The sequence below is a fragment of the Agelaius phoeniceus genome, chromosome 9 (genome assembly GCF_051311805.1).
Source record: "Agelaius phoeniceus isolate bAgePho1 chromosome 9, bAgePho1.hap1, whole genome shotgun sequence".
Classification (NCBI taxonomy): domain Eukaryota; kingdom Metazoa; phylum Chordata; class Aves; order Passeriformes; family Icteridae; genus Agelaius; species Agelaius phoeniceus.
In genome coordinates, this window is record NC_135273.1 from 11,461,005 (window position 1) to 11,480,036 (window position 19,032).

At 39.7% G+C, this 19,032-nt stretch overlaps 1 protein-coding gene across 1 annotated transcript in view; it reads right to left on the reverse strand.

Moving 5' to 3' along the window:
* Positions 1 to 19,032, reverse strand: part of SORCS3 (sortilin related VPS10 domain containing receptor 3) — a 266,927-nt gene that overhangs the window by 89,297 nt on the left and 158,598 nt on the right. The window contains exon 5 of the mRNA XM_054637549.2: positions 10,802 to 10,875. Coding sequence (XP_054493524.2) covers positions 10,802 to 10,875 — 74 coding nt within the window. The remainder of the gene's footprint in view (positions 1 to 10,801; positions 10,876 to 19,032) is intronic.

A 19,032-nucleotide genomic window follows, 5' to 3' on the forward strand; every position in this document is an offset into this window, starting at 1 on the left:
AGGCGAATTCCAAAGTGCCAGCACACTGTTCAAATCTAATGATTTGTAGAAAGAAAAAAAAAGAATTCTGGAGAAACAACTGCAGATCTAGAAATGGCTTTAGGGAGTCACTATTACAGATTGCCCCTAAAATCAATATGGTAATGGAACATGTCTCCTTCACTCAAAGATTTTCAATCAAAACTTGAAAACCAAAAATACTGTGAGCAAAACCTAAGAATCTGTCTGTACCCTTTGGCCAAAAACGTGACAGAGTTTTTGGCTTGGTTTTCTTTATTTTTTCAATAAAAAGCAGGATTTTCTCCTATGTGAGAAAACCCAGATCTACTGAAATCAGCTCTGAAGTCTACAGACTGAGGTCTACTGGTATTTATTATTTCCTAAGTACTTGCTAGCAGACACAGGTGAGTATGTTTCTCTCTCAGACTCAGCCACAGAACTTCTGATATTCCACTAAACATGGAAATGTGTCTACCTCTCATTTTTATTGCCTTCTGCCCAATGGAGAACAATTATCTTGCAAGATAATTACAGAGCTATGATAACCACTGCTATGTCCTATTCCAATTAACTCACTACAAATATGCAAGTGAAACAGCATCACTCACTGGCTTTTCATCCTTGTTCTCTATATGATCAGCAAGACACAAGTTACTGAATCAACATTATTTAAAAGAACCTGTAATGCAGCTAATAAGACGCTCCTTCCTGCTCTTACATTCTGATGTAGCTTCATGCTCACTGTGCTTAACAATAGCAAAATTAAACTCATCTCATTCTACAGAGGAGACTCAGGGGAATGGCAGGGAATGAAAGGATGGGAGTTTCATTTTCTTCTCTTGCCGAGAATGAATTCTGCCTCATATAACTGCTGATGAATTGTCGTTTTAAGAGAGTTTGTTAATTTACAACAAGCAGAAGGCATAAAAACGGACCTCCTTATCTTTAATGGATGTTATTGAGCAACACAAATGGTTCACATTTAAATTAATGCAGAAATATCTTGTCTGTTTTGCCATGATAAGACTATTCTTTTTGCACAGCATGGGCTCAACTTCTTCTGTTAAATAAAACAACTGGTTTTGTTCAGCTTAATGCCAGGCAAATTTCCAAAGGTTCAGCAGCTGAAGTCAGTTCAGGGAAATGAACTGGAATCTACCTGGATCCTTCAGGGATATGAAATTGAATTTACCTGGGTCCTGCCTGATTCTTTTTGAGAAAATCTCTCTGAAGAATTTCGAGGTATCTAGTTTCAAGTAAAAATGGTCCCTCCTAGTGCTGATGTACTCACTGAGGATAAATCCTCTATTAGATTGCAACTTCCTCCACTGCAAGGATGCTTCCAGCCCCAGTAAAGAAACAAGAGCTGTAAAGGTGCATTTCTTGAAATCAAATGGGCCATCAGAGATGAGGTCTGGGGCAAAGGGAAGATGGATCCAGAAAAGATGCTCACTCCTGATACCTACAGGTGTTTTGCCATTGAATGAAATAGCCCGAAAATTATGTTTGCAATCAGGGTATGTGAAAAGGTAATTCCTAAACATCTCAGAACAGTAGTGATTTTAAAAGAATTCCCAAATGTTTATTTTTCAGTCATCTGAAAACAAGAGGGATTTTCCCCCACACTGAGAATTCATCCATTTTCCCAGAAATGGAGAGATTAGTATGATATAGAACAAAGGTCAAAACCTAACCCAAATTCTACCCCCCAAAAAAAAAAAATTAAAAAGTGGGAGATTATTCCTTGCTATCCAGAATGCACAAAATATGATGCTACTTTCAGCCTGGCAGTCTGGCTTTTGATTAGCTTTGCCAAGCTATGACAGTATGGGAGATCCCCATATGCCTCAGAGGGATACATTATTCAATATATTAATTAGAGGGATGGCTTTCATCAATGCTTCCTACAAAGAGTCACAAAGAATTACTCTGGGACTGTTCCTGACAGGCTGGAATTAATTTGTGTCTGAGTTCACGTGCATCAGGAGAGCCAGGATGAAGTCAGGCCAGGCAGACCACATGAGTCAGCAGTGCAGCATTTCAGCTTCCAACACTGGCCTTTGAAACACAGTGATGGGGTTTGGACTTATTTGTTTGGATGGGTTTTGATCTTATTTGTTACCTTCTTGCAGGAGAACAACACAGATCCCCCCACCCTGTGCTCTTCAGACAGACACATCACTGGGACCCACTCCAGGGATCAATACAAACTGGGAAAAATATTCAACAAACTCTTCCTTAAAGCATTCCTGGTCTTCCTTACTAGTGGTTCATCTGGTCTGCTTCAGCCTCAGACACTCAGTCAAAGAGAGTGTGGGGGAGATGGGGTTATAAAATTATCCAAAATCAGCAATGGGAGAGGTAAGAGAAGAGACTGGCTCCTGGGAGATAAAGAAACCTGACAGATGAGAGACGAAAGCCAAAGGATTTTTGATGGCTGAAAACACTAACTGCAGTGTAACAGGTGACATGTAGTGGTAGGCATTAGATTTAAGCCAAATGAGCAGAAATATTTTAGTCCTTACTTTTTGAGGCCTTAAGGAAAAAAATAACTTCCAGCCACAGAACATTAAAGACATAAGTGTGGCAAACATCACAAATGGTACTAAAATCACAACAAATCACAAATTCTAAAAGCTTGTTGGTATTTATGTAAGTACATCCACTATTGCATTAGTGGAGAGGGATAGTTCTTCCTTCTGCAAGAAATGTTGTGTTTCTCAAGCAAGAAGAGGTCAGAGAGAAAAAGAAGGTGGTTAGAAAGAGAAGTCCTCCAAAGACAACTTATTCCAAAATTACCCTTCCAAAGGATATACCTTTCATTAAAAGAACTCATTCTTGCTGTGATAGCAGCCAGAATTACAGAGGTGCATACATAATGTGGCACTTTATCATGCAGCACTTTACTTAGGGTTCACTTATTATTATGTAGTTCATAGGTTTTAAAGGAGAATTTAAAGTACTTAAAATTATTTCCCTTCAAAATCACACAATCACACACAATCCTTCTAGCCAGAATGCTTTTAGTATGTTTTTCTTTTTTTTTTTTCTTCTCATTAAAAGAGCTTTGTGCCTAGGCAGCCTGACCAGCATGACATCCACGGGACTTAGTAAAAATGCCAAACACTTATTTTCCTAGGAAAGCAGGCAGTAAGGAGAGGGACACCACACAATACAAAAGCATCCATCAATTACAACTTAGAGCTTACATTCACAGCACAAGAGATTAGTTGTAACAAATTTCCTTTGTGAGATAAAGTCATCAGTTGGCATAAACATACACCAAACCTCCAAATACCTTTGGTTTTAGTCCCAGGTAAACTAGAATATAGTCTGTAATATTTCTCCAGTATTGTACTATGGGTTTTTTTCATCTTCCACAAAGATGCTTTTCCACATGCAACTATTTCTGTCGATGTCTCACCAATTTGTCCAAAAAGGAACATGGACTGAGCTCAGAAAGGGGAACAGTAGTCTGAACATTTCACTGACCAGAGGCACTAATGGAACTCGTGAGGTCTGTGCAGTCTCTATAAAACAGTCCTGCAGCATTTCCCAGAGAGAGAAAGTGAAGGATTTTCCTATTCTTAGGGTCATTTAGGGTTTCATTCTCTTAGATACCCATAAAGTCTATCACAATGTCCCTAGAAGAGCACTTACCAATCTATAGTTCAAAATCAAGATAGGATTATAATTAGGAAAAATTATCACACACTTTGTTTCAGACTGCATTCTTTCCCTGCTTTAATTTTAAAATCATATATTGCAAAATGAAGTTTTAGTCAAATTTTAAGATTACTTAAAAAGACCATCCAAAAACTGTCAAATATTTCACAATATTCCTTCCTCTAATTTCTTAGAGAAATATTTTGATAATGTTGCCATGAATTCTAAAATACCTTTATTGACTTGGAACTTTTTCAACAAAAACAAACACTATTTCCGCCAATAAAAAGTATCCACCTCTATATCCAGGCTCCATTTATATCTCTGTCACTGAGTTACTTTGTAATCACAAGTTAGTCACCCACAACCTAACATTTGGAAACACTAAATATCTATAGTGCCGATGGCATTAATTGTAGGCACACAAAATGAAATAAAACACCTAGCCTCACAGTTTCACTTTGCCCATTTTTAACTGAAAAGGGAAAAAAAAAATTAGGTTTATTATCACCATGGTGTTGCGGTCTTTAATTAACTAAAGTGACCTTGCAAGGAAATCTTCCAATATATACCAAGAATTTATGGGAAATTCTCATCTCTCCTGAACTCTTATTACAGAGCTTGAGGCTAGAGTTTGAAAATGTTGTCCTCAGCTTAGTACAATTCATGGTCATGGTGGCTTGAGTAACACATTCCAGATTTATGTTAGCTTTACTCTCCAGGAGAAAAACCTTCCCTGGGTGTTCTTGCCTACGGGGCATGGGCAGCAAGTCCCTTTCCAGAGCCAAATGAGTCATTAGCCCAAGGGAGGCTCCAGTAATAGGCACTGGGTAAGTGCCTTGGTGATGCTCGTAGGTGGCCAAACTGGAGTCATTCCTTTATCCATAGCTCCATGTATGGTATGGTTTTAATTCTGAAAAACTCTAATGTAGGATTATTTAGGAGTCATTTTGACATTTACAAGACTATGTTTTCCTAACACTAAACTTGGCTGTAAAAAATCAGGCGATGTTTCCCCAGCACTGTGCAATGACACCATCTGGCAGTTAATGATTAGTGGGATTTACAGGAGAGGCAGGCACGGATTTGACTAACCATCTCTTTGCTGACAAACTAGGCAAGTAAAGGTAATGTCAGCTGTATCCAAAGGTCACTACTGGAACTGCTGCTGAAACAGTCTGCATGGACCAAAATTGGCACTGGAATTAGGAAATATCAGTGCTGTCACAATGAAGAAATAAAACCAGACACAAATATCTGTGTGAAGGTAGATACAAACCCAGACAATAACCTTTAGAAAAACTGAGGCAAACCCCTTAACTTCTGCCATACTACTCTCAGATATCCAAACCAGCCTTCACTAAAGCCATCCTGAAATTCAGGCTGCGACTAAAAAGAAATACACTGGCTGATACATTTTATCAACTTTTCTTACCCAAAATCACAAAAAGATTGAAAACCTTGCCCTTGAATGACAAAATTTGTTGTCTCATTCCTCAAACAACTGTGACAGAAAACCTTTAACTCCAAAGCATAGCCTAAGTTCCTGGGCACACAGCCTCTTTTCTTCTTTCAGTCAAAGTGTTCCCATCTCACAATTTTTAACTCTCAGAGATCAAAGTGAGTGTGGCTGGCATCCATAGATGCAAAAAAAAAAAAAAAAAAATCCCAAAACAAAATATAAATCTGGTTGATTATCATGGAAAAGAAGGGAAAAAAATAAAATTCAGGGGAGATTTGTTGAGGGAATCAGTAATGTATTTGAGAACTGCTTGATACAACTAATTTTTCTACTTGCAAATAAAAATGCTGCTCCTTGAAGCCATGCTAGTGCATGTCTTATTTTCCTCCTCTCTCCTTTCCTGCCTTGTTGGTCTTATCTGTCCAACTTTCATCACCAGTGTGTATTTCAGTGGCTTTTACTGACTAGACTCATGCTGCACACTGACTTCAGGGCTCCAAGTATCAGAAGTACCAGAGGCATTCAGAAATTCTGCACAGATTTCTCTCTCTCTTCCATGGAAATGGGTATTCCCCACTTTCCTGCTCCCAGGCTTTGAGAGAATCACCCATGGTCCCAGAGAACACGAGTAAAAAAATAAATAAGAAGGGAAATGTCTAGCTGTAACAGGCAAAAAAAAAAAAAACAAGCACCCTACAAAACCACAAAAACAAAACAAACAAAAAAAACCCACAAAAAAAAAACAAACACACAAAAAAAAACCAACAAAACCACACCAAGGAAAATGGTTCCATGTCCACCACTTCATATTCCTCAGTGATGACATAAGGCAGGAAACAGGAATGTGTTCTCCAAAAAACAAAAGCCTGGGGAGACCCTAAGGAAGGGTGTTGGTGTCCAAAGGAATATAGTGCTGTCCTCTGCTCGGGATGGTGATCCTCATTTCTGCTCAGCAAACATAGGAAGGGACACCAAAGACAGGTGGACAGAGGATATTCACAGCTGTTAAGCTGACTGAACAGAAAACACAGGTCCCCTTGAGAAACTCTATATTTGAAAGAATTAAGCCGTAAGATGATAAAAGGATTTCATATGCCACTAAAGCATCTTTTCATTCTCTTTTACCCTCTAGTTCTCTTAATCTACTGCTCTAGCACTTCATATTACTATATATTTGAGTACTTCACCCACTACAGTCATCAAGGTGCTCTCCTATCCCAGTCTCACCTACAGGGTAACAAGGCAAAGTCAGCTGGAGTCACCCAAGGTGACAGGGGAAAGCTGTGGCCCAGCAACGTGCCTGGTGGATGCTCCAGTAACCAACCCATCCTGCCCACCTGCTTGGTCCCATCGTGCTGCTGCAGGAAAAGGCAGAGGGAGTAAAAAAAATACTTAAGGACAATTCAAGTCCTACGACTCTTTATCAGGAGAGCAACAGTATTTAGTCAGCAGAACAGACCATGTGTTTCACAGGCGAGGAAGCTTCCCCAGCATTTCTACGGTACAAAATACGGGCTTTATTTTTTCATATCCTCCACATGGCAGCACAGGTGTCTAAGTTATAGTGATATAAAATGAACAGGGCCCAGAGGGAGCTGCAGAAATGTGTTCTGAAAGAAAAGAACATTGAGTAGGATTTTAACAAACTTTGCACCCATGCTGGTTTCAGTTATCTTGATTGATCTTGGAATTTCTGCATCACATTAGCGCAAACTCGCTATTTCCAGTCTTACAGGATCCTAAGTTATTAAAATCTGAGGCCAAGGCACGTGGGAGCCAAATCTGGATGCCTGTACACACATCAACTAACACAGTCTGTTCAAGCTCTGCCACTGTCATCAGTGGGTGTAGTTAACAAATGAATCACTACTACCAAAGTAGAGAACTCAAATCCTAGGGTTTTTTGTAACTATGAGTGGCCCAGGGGTGAATCTCAGCTTATGCACAAAGTTTGAGCAGGCTCAGGAACCCATGAGAAATGTCCCATGAACAGTTGGACATGTGACACCCATAATGAATGAGAACACAAAACTACAAACCAGTGAGTAGCACCAACAACTATGACTAAGGAAAGAAGCTGAAAGCAAGAGCCAGGATACAATGCCACAAGCTGGGACTGGAGCTTAGGGCTTTGTTTTTGACCAGAGAGCCATCACAGATGCTGCTTGCTAGAGCTACACCAAAAAATGCACAGAGTGACTTGTGTGTCCGTGACTAGCAGAGAGGTTGTGCTTACTCTGCTGAGGCAAAATTCACATCCCAGTCTCACAAGCTCTGAAGCAATCATGATTCTCTCCTGGCACCAAGGTCTCTATGCGTGAGGTCTCTCAGGGAAGGTATAATTATTCAGAAAGATCTCAGAGAGAAAAATAAGACCACTTCTTGTCAGGTTGACTGATCACATGAACCGGGTGAAGTTTATAGTCTTCACAAGCCCATTCAAAGCAGCCTGAGAGATGAAAGTCATGTTTTGAAGGCAAACACATTCAGCAAAGCCTGCCCCAGATAAAGCCAGCTGCATTCCAATCAGATGGAAACTGTCCCATTTCATGAAGGATGCTTACCTGAGCCTCTACTAATGAACAATGCAGAGCAGCACAAAAGAGCAGCTTCTCTCATTTTGGCATCTCCCTATCATTACTATTTCAACTTTCATGGAAGTTTTAATTCAGAGGTTCAATAATGTAGTATTTGATCGACTGATGACAGGGACAGTGATAGGCTGGTGACATGGAAAGGAAAGCTTGCCACAGGCAAGCTGAGAGCTGCAGTTGACACACCAGAGGGAAGGGAGGGCATCCAGAGAGAGACTGATAGACTTGAGAGGTGGGTCTGTGTGAACCTCATGGCTCCAGGAGAACTTAAAGCACCTCTCAGTAGCTAAACAGAGGGAGATTGTACAAGAACATGTAGTAATAGGCCAAGAGTGGTGGCTTTCAGTTTAAAGATGGTAAGTTTAGAATAGATAATGGGAATAAGTTCCTTATTGTGAAGCTGATGAGGCAATTGAACAGGTTGCCCAGAGGAGTCACAGATGTCCCATTTCTGGCAGTGCTCAAGACCAGGCTGGATGGAGCTTTGAGCAACATGGTCTAGTGGAAGGTGCCCTTGGCCCTGGCAGGGAAGTTGGAATTAGATGATTTTTCAGGTCTTTCCAATCTGTGCTATTTTATGATTCTATGAGTTTCACAGAATAGTGGCTTACGTCCCTCTGAAACTTTCAGCTATATCCACTTTTCTCTCTTTTGTAGCACACTAAAAAAATCAACAAATTTTGGAGGCTAAAATGTTTATTTGCATTTTTATTTCTGTAAAGATCTTACAAGCCAGAACTTGCAAGCCATCACAGTTTGAAGCTTTAAAGAGAAGGAAATGAAAAAGAGAAATAAATCAGCTAAGGAGAGTTATTATGTTCCACAATTTCAATACCTCTTATACCTGCACTATGGATTGTTTCAAATCCCTCCCACTCTGGGAAAAACCTAATTCACTCTCTTGGGAAGCTTATTCTCTGTGGGACTCTGCTGTTTCTGAGTGGAATAAAGATTTCTAAGTCTATGTCTTACGAGTTTTAACTATAGAAGACTTGTTAATTTCCTAAGAGAAAAAGGCACCTGAAACACAGACATTACATAATGCACTGCTAAAAACAGTGTTCAAACCATGCAGCAAAAGACAATGAAAAATGGGGTAGACTGTGGAAAACAATACACATTTGGGGTCCAAGTGGACAAACAAGCAATTTCCATTAAACATTATTATATGGAAGCAGAAAATAAGTCACAACATCACAACCTGTCCTTTAAAAAGACGTTCTGCTTTTCTTCCAAAGTCAGCTTAGCCCTTGCACCTTATCCTCCAAGAAAGCCTCTCCCCTAAGCTCACTTGTGTTATTTGAAGGATAGGTTAAAATTATTCCAAGGACCAGCTATTCTGCTCTACTGAAGGATACACCTGGAGAGGATCTACACTTGCCTTTGTCATGTGCAGCCAGCATGAATAGTGAGATCAAAGGATTTTTGATAGTTAGGTCAATCATCCACCTGCCACCAGAACCAGGAGAGAAAAACAACCTTCTTTCCTATATTATGGAATAGTCCTCTGTCCCCTGCTCAGGATGGTGATCCTCATGTCTGCTCAGCAAACATAGGCAGGGCCTCCAAAGACAGATGGACAGGGGATATTCACAGCTGTCCAGCTGATGGGGCAGGAAACACAGGTCCCCTTGAGAAACTCTGTATTTGAAAGAATTAAGCCAGTCTGTCAGTCTGTCTGTAACATGGACAGACAAGGTTCTATATATTTTGCAGATATATAGATATATATCTTTGATATATTTTGATATATTGATATATTTTGATATATTTTGCAGATCTGTGTGACTTAGGAACCTTAAAACTTCCTTTCCTCAGTGTTCAAAACTTTCTCACACTGTCCAGATTCCTCATGGACACTAAGGGAAATCTCTAGACCTGATGCCAAAAGGTCAGTGCTTTAAATGTTGGAGTCTAAAGATGTTTAGAGAGATTTCCAGAAGAATGAAGATAATTTGAAATGAGGAGTCTACCTCCACTTCAAGGTGTGGAAATACTGAAAACACAATCTATAGATATTTTGTGCCTGGATTCCAGGGGCTTTCAGTGAGGTGCAAAAACTTTTACAAGAATTTGACTCTAAGATATATAGATATGGACATAGATATGTATCATGCTTTGTAATTGGGAGTAAATTTTTAAGTTTTCCAAGTCCTTTTTATTTTTAACCATCCAAAATGTGACCCTCTAGTTCCTTAATATTACAATCTTTTTGGGTCTTAAGCACCAGATACTTTTTTTATCCATGCACAGATTCTGTAAATCAGCACTTCTACACATTCACACACACCCCATCATCTGGCATATAGTAAGTACAGCATTAAGAATCTGATTCGAGCCCCAAATCCTAAATTCAACTACAGAAGAACTACACTTTTCTTTTTCTCTCTAAAAGTCAATTCTTAAGCCTTCACATGGTGCAGAGAAGTTTGGGAAAGATGCATCTGAGATGGCTGAGCCTGGAGATAGGAACTAAATTTGTTTCATCATCTGATTTTAAGACACTCTTCCAATTTGAGAGGCTGACACTTGGGAATTGAGAAGGAATTGAGTCACAAAGCAGATTTTTAGCAAACTGCAGATCTTGGGCTTTCACTAGTCACTATAATAAAACTGGCTCCTCAGAGAGTGATTTAAAGCAGAGTGAATCATCCCTTCTCACCAAGATTGCATAAGGAGACTGGTCAGAGTGGCTGGCTCTGCACAAAGACTGTGTTTTAGGCTAAAGTAACTCTCTGAAGGGCTGAAAAATAGGAAGTCTAATGGTCACAGGTTTGTCACTGAGGCACTGGGCAGCTCCTCTGCGTTACTCTAGGCAGGTGTACAATGAAGAAGCAGGAGTTCTGCAATTATCAAAAGACTTGTACTTCTCTGTAAAAGACACCGCGTTTTATCAAATGAGAAGTACAAACACAGAGACTGCAAGGTGTGTTCTATGGACTGAATTTATAGCACTGATGATGAACAAAACCCAGGGTATACTTCACGTTCAGATAAAGTAACCAATCCATTCAAGTAAGATGCCCTTCTCCCCTCCATGACCCACCCAAAGCAAGCTAAGCCAGTGGCCTTAACTCACCAGTAAAACCTGTTTGGAGTGACCCGCTCATGCATGAGCTGCCATTTTCTTCCAAAGTCCATTGAGCTGTACAGCTGGAACACAGAGAAAGAGAGAAAGAATAAACTTTGAGGAAAAAGAAGGAAGACTGTTGCTAGATAAAGTATTAAAATCAGCTAAGATTAAAGAACATGAATGGATTATTCACAATAACTATACACAATTACCAATCACCCTCACTGCCAGGGGAGGCTAATGTCTTCCCTTTACTCTTAAACCACACTGGGCTCCAGAAAATCAAAAGCAGGTTGTCTTGCCAAACCTTGTCAAACAACTTTCTCCTTCCAAATTTCAGTTGTCAGCACATTCACTTTGACTGCCATGTAACAAAGCTGGCTGTTCTCCTGGCTTTTTTTGTTTAATAGGAAGCAGGTGACATGTGAGTTCCTAGTATCAAATAGAATGAGAGACAAATCAGATTAGCCAACATGACTCTGATGAGGTAGTGACTCTATCCTCAAGGTCATGCCATTACTTGTTTTCATGGAATGAATCAGATCTCTTCTGTATTGAAAAGTAAATTGCTCCTAATTTATATTTTCTAATATTGAGAACGAGGTCTAAATTTTTAGATAAGTTAGAATCAACCTGCTCATTAGTTAAACACCAAAGATAGTGACATGACTCTTCTTGGAAGCCAAACTTTCAATATAATGATTTTTTGAGTCTTTCTGGTTAAGAAATGACACAGCTGAAATGTAACCAAATTTCCATGCAACTCCACATTGAGTTTCAGACATATGTTGCCTCATACATATTCTGCTTAATACCACAAACACCATTCTCCATGTAATTATTTTCTTACCCACAATGCACCCTCTCACAATCAAAACATATGTAAGCTCCTTTTCTCCAACTACGAACAAATTCGGTTCTTCAGAGAAAAAATATGCTTTGAGAAATAACTACTATGCTTTACCACTAGATCACAGAGAACTAAATATCAGGCAGCATTTTGATCAGGATTTCAAATAAATTTCATCTGATATATATTCTGGCTTAACAAAACAAGGCTTGATTGCCAGCTAAGGAGGTAGATAAGGGAACTGAAAAAACTTTGAAGTTTGTAATAGTCAAATTTAAGTCCTTAATGGGAAAATTATATCATTTGAGCACAAGATTCTGCACTGCATTTGATTTGAGTAACTGAATTTGCAAATTGGAGGTAGGTCCATGTTCAGATTGGAAGGGTTCACAACCTAGTGATGTGTCCTGTGGCACCGCTGTGATGGATGGCTACGAGTGACTGGGAAGATAAACTACATGTGCTCACACTGAATATTAACATTTCTTGAACAGGCAGCATCTTTGACCACAGAGAGGCAGCAGCCACATCAGAGCTGGACCATAGATCAATTTAGAAAGATGATTGGAAAGGGCTGTTTGAGCAGTGTCCAAAGCCTGAGGCAGTTAATTAATTCTTGCTATGTTTGTACTCAACTACACAACCAAATCACTGTATAGTCAGCAGAAGAAAGTCAGAAACTTAAATTCAGACTCCATCAAGTATCTAATGCAGCTGATATGCATAAAGACAAAAGAATCAGGCCTTTGCATTTTTGCCAACAGGAATGCCAGTCTGGCCAGTAACAGCTCAAGCTGCCAGTAAAACACATATGGAGGAAAGATATGGAAGCAGGTATCCTTCAATCTTCATGTCAAAAAGGGTTCCAATTATGTAAACTTCAGCCAAAACCACTAAGCTTGTAAGAAATATTAAGAAATATTTTCTACCCCGTGTTTTTCAGGCGATCAAATATCTGAATATTCTAATTTGGCCATATTTCTTTAGCACTGTCTCTAGATAGGGTAACATACTGCACTACAAGTCCACAACAGCCAGATTTCCTCTGCTTTTCAGGTGATTGTCTAAAAAAATATGATAGAGTCCTCTGCCCCAAAAGGAATTCTGTGTAGATATAAAATAAAGCAACAAAGCATCACTTGTCTTTTTTAATTAAAGGAGCCAGGAAAAGAAAATTCCTTGTCCAAATTCGAGATTAGGCTTATGAAGTCAGCATCAATATTAAGATAACTAATTCTCAGAACACATGGGTTTTTACAAACAATAACTGAGAATCCACACTCCAAAGTCAAAATTCTACAGTGCTACAACATCAGTTGTGTCAAACAACTTGGTTATCCTTTGCATGTTTTCACTACAGGTGCAAGTTAGCCAGGCTTCAGGCAACTTAGTCCCAGTTAAGTCACGCTCACAAGCGCGTCCAAGTGGGTCTAGCATCCTGATTGTATTCTGCAATGGATTAACCATTCTCACCATGAGAGGAAAGGATTAACTACATACAGCCATTTCCTTCGATTCTCTCTTATCTTTTGCCCCTGGCATTTCCTTTTCTTCTGCAGAAGCATAGCAGCAGTAGCTACAGAAAGCTCAGTGACATGAAGCACAATCTCTTTCAACCACTCATGTCTCCCAGTGTCTCTTTCAGGGAGCATCCCACTCTGTATCAAGTTAAAAACCAGAGACTAGCTACTGGTCTGTGTTTATTTCTTTCTTTTCTCTTTTAAAGCTCAGACTGACTGATGTCAGAAGGATTAAACTGAACTTGCAGCCTTTTTGTGATTTCAGATAAAGAGATAAAGAGGATATTATTCATTTCAATAATTTTTGTTTATTATTCACATACTTACTCTGGGCATCCACTTCAAATTTTAACCTGATGACTGAGTCTTAAAGCTGTATGACAGAACAAATCCCTAAAAGGCCTCTCTGGCCCAGTTCAGTTTTGTAGTATTATTTACAGATGCAAATGCAAAGGTTAGTGTTGAATAAATAAATAAAACATACAATAAAGTGGTTTCTAGTATGCATTAAAATTGAATATATACATATACTTTTTGTTTATCTCCCTTCACGGGAGAAGACAAGCTTTAGAAAAGACAACAAATTTAGTGGCAAGTACAGCAGAATTCAATATAAATTAATTTGTCCTAAGGCTGAATACTAAGCAAAGGAAAAAAAATTATGTAGGTATGGTGCCAAGATTTTCCCATTTTAAAGCTCTGCTCTGGCTCTTTAGTGACAAGTAATCTCTGGCATTTCCACCTCCTGGAGCAGTCCAACACATTGGTTCAAGAGGGTGGACTCTGGTGTACCATGGGGATGGTATTATGAGGGTATGGCCCTTCTGCAACCTCCTTCTGTTATTTGACTTACACTGGTGACTGAAAAATTAAGACCATTATGGGTCTTTACGTTTGTCTGGGCTGGTCTTGTCTCTTGGCACAGCTAAAGATTGGCATACAGTGGATCTGACTCTTCCTCTACTCAGGAGTCTATAGTCAGACCTATCACTTACAACAGGAAAGGCTGTACCATCAAAAAGGTAAATGGCAAATATTTATCCAAACAGCATCACGATACTCCCCACTCAAGGACTAGCAAACATAGCTAGCACCAAACATATCACATCCACCAACACAGCCCTGCAGCTCACCAAGAACACAATCTGTGCGAGGAAAGACGTTGGCAGCTCCAGTGATACCCAACTTTGTTTCACTACAGGTCAGACCTTAACTCCTGCTTGTTTTGCTCAGCACAAATCTGAATCATAAGGATTTTATGTACCACAGGCAGAATGCTTCGTCTTCAAACTCTAAGAACAGTGGCAACATTTTATTTCACACCAGCATTGTTTCCAAGTAAATTGGCAAGCCCCTTAAAGAAGGAGCTTTATCCCTGGTGTCAAATTCTGTACCACAAACACAAGCAACATGCCAGAAACACATTCAGAACTACAGAACTGTAAAGAAAGGAGCTTTAGATACACAGTGTTGCATGTGAAAATGCTGTTGCAATTCTCCAGTACAAACTCTCAGGGTGACACATCATGTTGGCTGGCTTGGAAGATCTTGTTCAGGGTTGTGGGTAATTTGGTTTGGGTGCTTTGTTTATTTTACCAAGAAGAGCTAGCAAAAAAAAAAAAAAAAAACCTGTTTTAAGTTTTCTGGAAAAGTAAAGCTTCTCAGAACAGATTAAAAAATTGGTCTGCTTCAATTCCAGTTAAGGAGAGAGTAGAGAAGAACAAGCAATGAAGGAAACACAGGGAGAGACTCAAGCCCCTGATGTTAGTTATCCATGTCTGATCTAGTCACCAAGGCTCATTTTTAGACAGGCAAGACACTTCTAAAACTGCTCATTGTTCAAGCCTTAGAATCCTCTGCCTCTCCTGACACTAAAAAAGCTTGCAGTGACTAGTGCAGAAAGAGATGACCCCACCAGACATTTGATCTGGTTGAGATGGATTTCATGACCTGCTTGGGCTTCATGGGGGAAGCACACAGAAGAATGAAGTTTGAAGGCAAGCCCAAGAAAGACCAAGCATACAATATGTTGGGTACACTCCATCACTGCAAGAAGCATGTATAGATGTCACTTATAGACTGAAAAGCAATAGAAAACAGACTAAAGACATTCACAGAGCTTTGCTATTTATAGACTTTCATGTATACACATGTAAGAAGGAACATACATAAAAGGAACATACATGAAAGCCAGTAAGCAAATAAAATCAAATATTATTTCTTGCTATGAAATCAGGTCTATTGGCCTGAGAAAACATCTGGTGAGACACTCCACAGTTTTCTGCCTGCCAGTCATCCAAGAGTGCAAATGATGTTAGATAAAGTGAGGAAGATCAGCTGAACTGCATGCATTTAGAGGAACAATTCATTTATTACACAAAAAACTACACTTCCTCCAGACACTACATTTAGGTGATGATGGAAAGATGTATTCAAAATAAATGCATCAGGGTGAGAGTGGGTCTAGTGGGAATAAGTTGGCAGCAGCTGACCCATTATGGAAGAGGAGGGTCAGATTAGACTGGCCTGCTTGGCCTCAGAAGAGCACAATCCCAAGCAGTAGCTCAGATTGCTTACATGGAAAGATGGCTCAGATCCCAGAAAAGCACAAAGCAAACTAGCACCTTCTCAGCCAGAGCTGGTGGGAAAAATCTGCAAGATGTGTGGAGGGCTCCTGCCAAAAATTCAAACCGGGGCAGAAAAAAAAATAAAATTAGGTCAACATTTCTGTAGGAAATTGGACTGCATGCAAAGTATAACTCAGAAAAGAAAGTCTGTTGCAGGGTCTTAAATTTTTTTTACAGAAGGACAAAAATCATTAGCAATAGAAAAAAACTAAAGGCTCAAAAAAAGTTGCAAATTCTCAGAAAACTCAAGGTGTATCTTTTCTTTACACTTCTGTATTAGAAATTAAATTGGAAAAGAAGAAGGGTGTCATCATTAATATTTCAGAAAGGTCATTCCTAGAAGAAAAATGAACTGGAGGAAAAATTCACAATGCTTTTCAGTCTCTAGAGTACAGAACAGATAAGCCATGTCTGACAGCAGCCAGTTGAACACAGGATAGATTCAGTACAGCCATGAAGACAGCTATTGGTACCCCAAGAACATATCCTACTTCTTTATCACTTCTTCCATCCCTGCTTTTTTAAGGACAGATGGATACCTCTCCCTTCCACAGCATCAGTGAAATGTTTAAACCGTGGGGTCTATGGAAACCCCTTTCTCATATTCTCCTGGGAGGCAGGATGGGTTACTTGCATCACTGTAGGTACAGGAGTCAGGTCTAAAATACTTCAGTTGTGTGGCTGAAACCAGGTCAGGAGCAACCCTTGCCATGGAAGTGGCTTTATTACCCACATCAGAAAAGGCTGCATCGAAAGAAAAAATTGGGGAATTCCTCTCTTTCTTCTATTCCTCTATTCCCCTCAGTGAAACAGCCCTGGAGTGTCAAGAGTTACCATTAGGGACACAAAGGCTGACATCACCTTCAAGCTGATAACCACCTCAAGGACTGCCTGTGCTTGTTCTTTCCAACTCCTCCAAGGGAGTTGCCTATCCCTGCCACCTTGCAAGGCAGGGTTCCAGTGGTACCGAGATCTGAAACCTGGAAGTGCTCCTGGAGCCCTAAATAATGGAAAAAAAGAGCTTCTCCTTTTCTTCTCTTGTCACAAGCTGCCTGGAAACCACAATTCAGGTAAGGCACCCTTGACAGCTCCACATTAAAGAAGCTAAAAATAAATCTTATATCTTGAGCCAAAAGATTTGTGCAACAGCTTGTGGGGCTGAACTTAGTAGAAAGAAGTCTACCAGCACCAAATTTATGGTCTTTGTTTACACAGAGTAGTAAAAACTAGTAATTGTAATGAAAACAAATGGACCAGTTTATCTCTTTACTTTGATTTTCCTTCCAGGTGATTAAAAGCTGCATCAAGAGTCCTCATTGCAGCCCAAGGTTCTTCTCTAGCATTGTACAGCCAGATTGTCTTAGGCATGGGAAGAGGATATGCCCAGACTGATTCATGTCTGAGACTCACCAGAGCTGCTCAGTTCCCTACAGATGTTGTATCATAGATGGGACACTGGAAATAGACTATTTTGAAAACTGGTCAAGACAGAAATTAAATACTAATTACATTTTCATCATCTGTCCCATACGAGGAGGAAAAAAATAGTAAAGGTTTCTGAAGGTGGGAAGTTAGGGTTTTTTGCATTTTAAGAAAAATATTACACAAGCTAATCAGTAAGACTAGGTCTTCAGGCAAAAGAAATTCAGTCTCCATCCCACCACAGTAAGACACTGGTCAGGGATCTTCTGAACAAAGACCAAATTCTTTGGAAATGTCTGACTTCAGGATGTAATTGTATAGCTCAACCTGGTTTCTAACTAAGTCATTCAGGTTAAGATAATGCACTGATGTCACGTTTCATGATTTCATAGTTCAAAAAATGCTTTCACTCAATGGGTCCACTTCAAACCTGATGCTGAAAGCAAGACGCCTCTTTCTGCTTTGCCACTTCATCATCAAAAAAAGACAATATTTGATTAAACCAGTGAAAAAAAGAGTTCAATTAAAAAACTTCACAATTCAATTTTTCTTAAGCCTCATTTGCAATTGACACCAAGCACACTCAGCCAAAAATTTGGTATTTCTGCTAAGAGCAGACCACCTTTTGCTTTTCTACTCCATGACTTGTTTCCAGTGGAACAAGAAATCCAGACATAGCTGCAACAGGAGCAGTGTCACAATTGAGTATCACACAGAGTTTAAGGTATGTTTTACCCCTGGGTGAAAAACAGGCTCTTTTTTTTTGTGTGCTTTTCCCCTACCTCCAGAAATGCTAGAGTGGTGAAGAAACAAGATGAAAAATACTGCTTCCATATTTTTTAGCTTAAACTGAAAATCTGGAGAAAAAATATGTTCAATTTGGTCAATCAAAACACATTTCAATCACTGCTAAAGAATTTAGCGACCCGCAAAAGGTACTATAAATAGAAATGCCATTTTAGGGAAGGCTAACTTTTCTGATTGCTTATTTATTCCTTTCTCCATGATCTTTTAACCATTTCAAAATCAGCTATAGAGTTTGAGGGAGGACTAAAGTAGAGAACAGGAACAAGGGAATAATACTGGGACCATGAAGAGATCAGAATGGGATGGAGATGGCAGAGCTGCCTCCTGCTTCCAGAGGCTACAAGGTGTACCAGGAGTTATCTTTACCAGAATTTCTTCCTTTGGCATCCAATAGGTTCGGCCAGAGGCAGAGTGAGGTTTCAGGTTGTTCCTGTCCACAGAGGCTGCTTCACTCCTTTTTCCCTCAGATCAGCTCTTTAACATTCACAAAAGAGTGAATCACCTCTAATGGCTGCTGATTTTTCTGTCTCAAAGCCAGGCTGATCCCTTAGTCCAGTTTCTTTAACTTAAAAATCATTAGGCAGCGTTGGGTCTGAGGTCTGTGCTAATTGGATCCACCAACCACGTGGATGAAGCCAATGCTGCTGTGCAGGTCAGCCTGCACTGAGGAGCTCTGTGCCCTCCCAGCCCAACAGGAAAATTTTCTGTGCTCCTGGGGGCTTCACATTGCAGCCCTTTAGAAGTCCCTCCTTACACTCCATCAATGGTTATACTCCAGAAATTTAACAATAAGGGGAAATAAATGTGAACCACACGTCTAATGGGAAGATTTTTCATTCAAATGTGCTTTATTGTGTGATATATGCCTTTAATTACAGTGCAAGCATCTGGATACATTCATTGCTATTACAGACCAATCTTTCATGTTTATTGAGCATAAGACTACAAGGGACAAAGCAGCAGAGGCTGAGGCATTAGCCAAAGTGCAACATAAAGCTACAATCACATGCT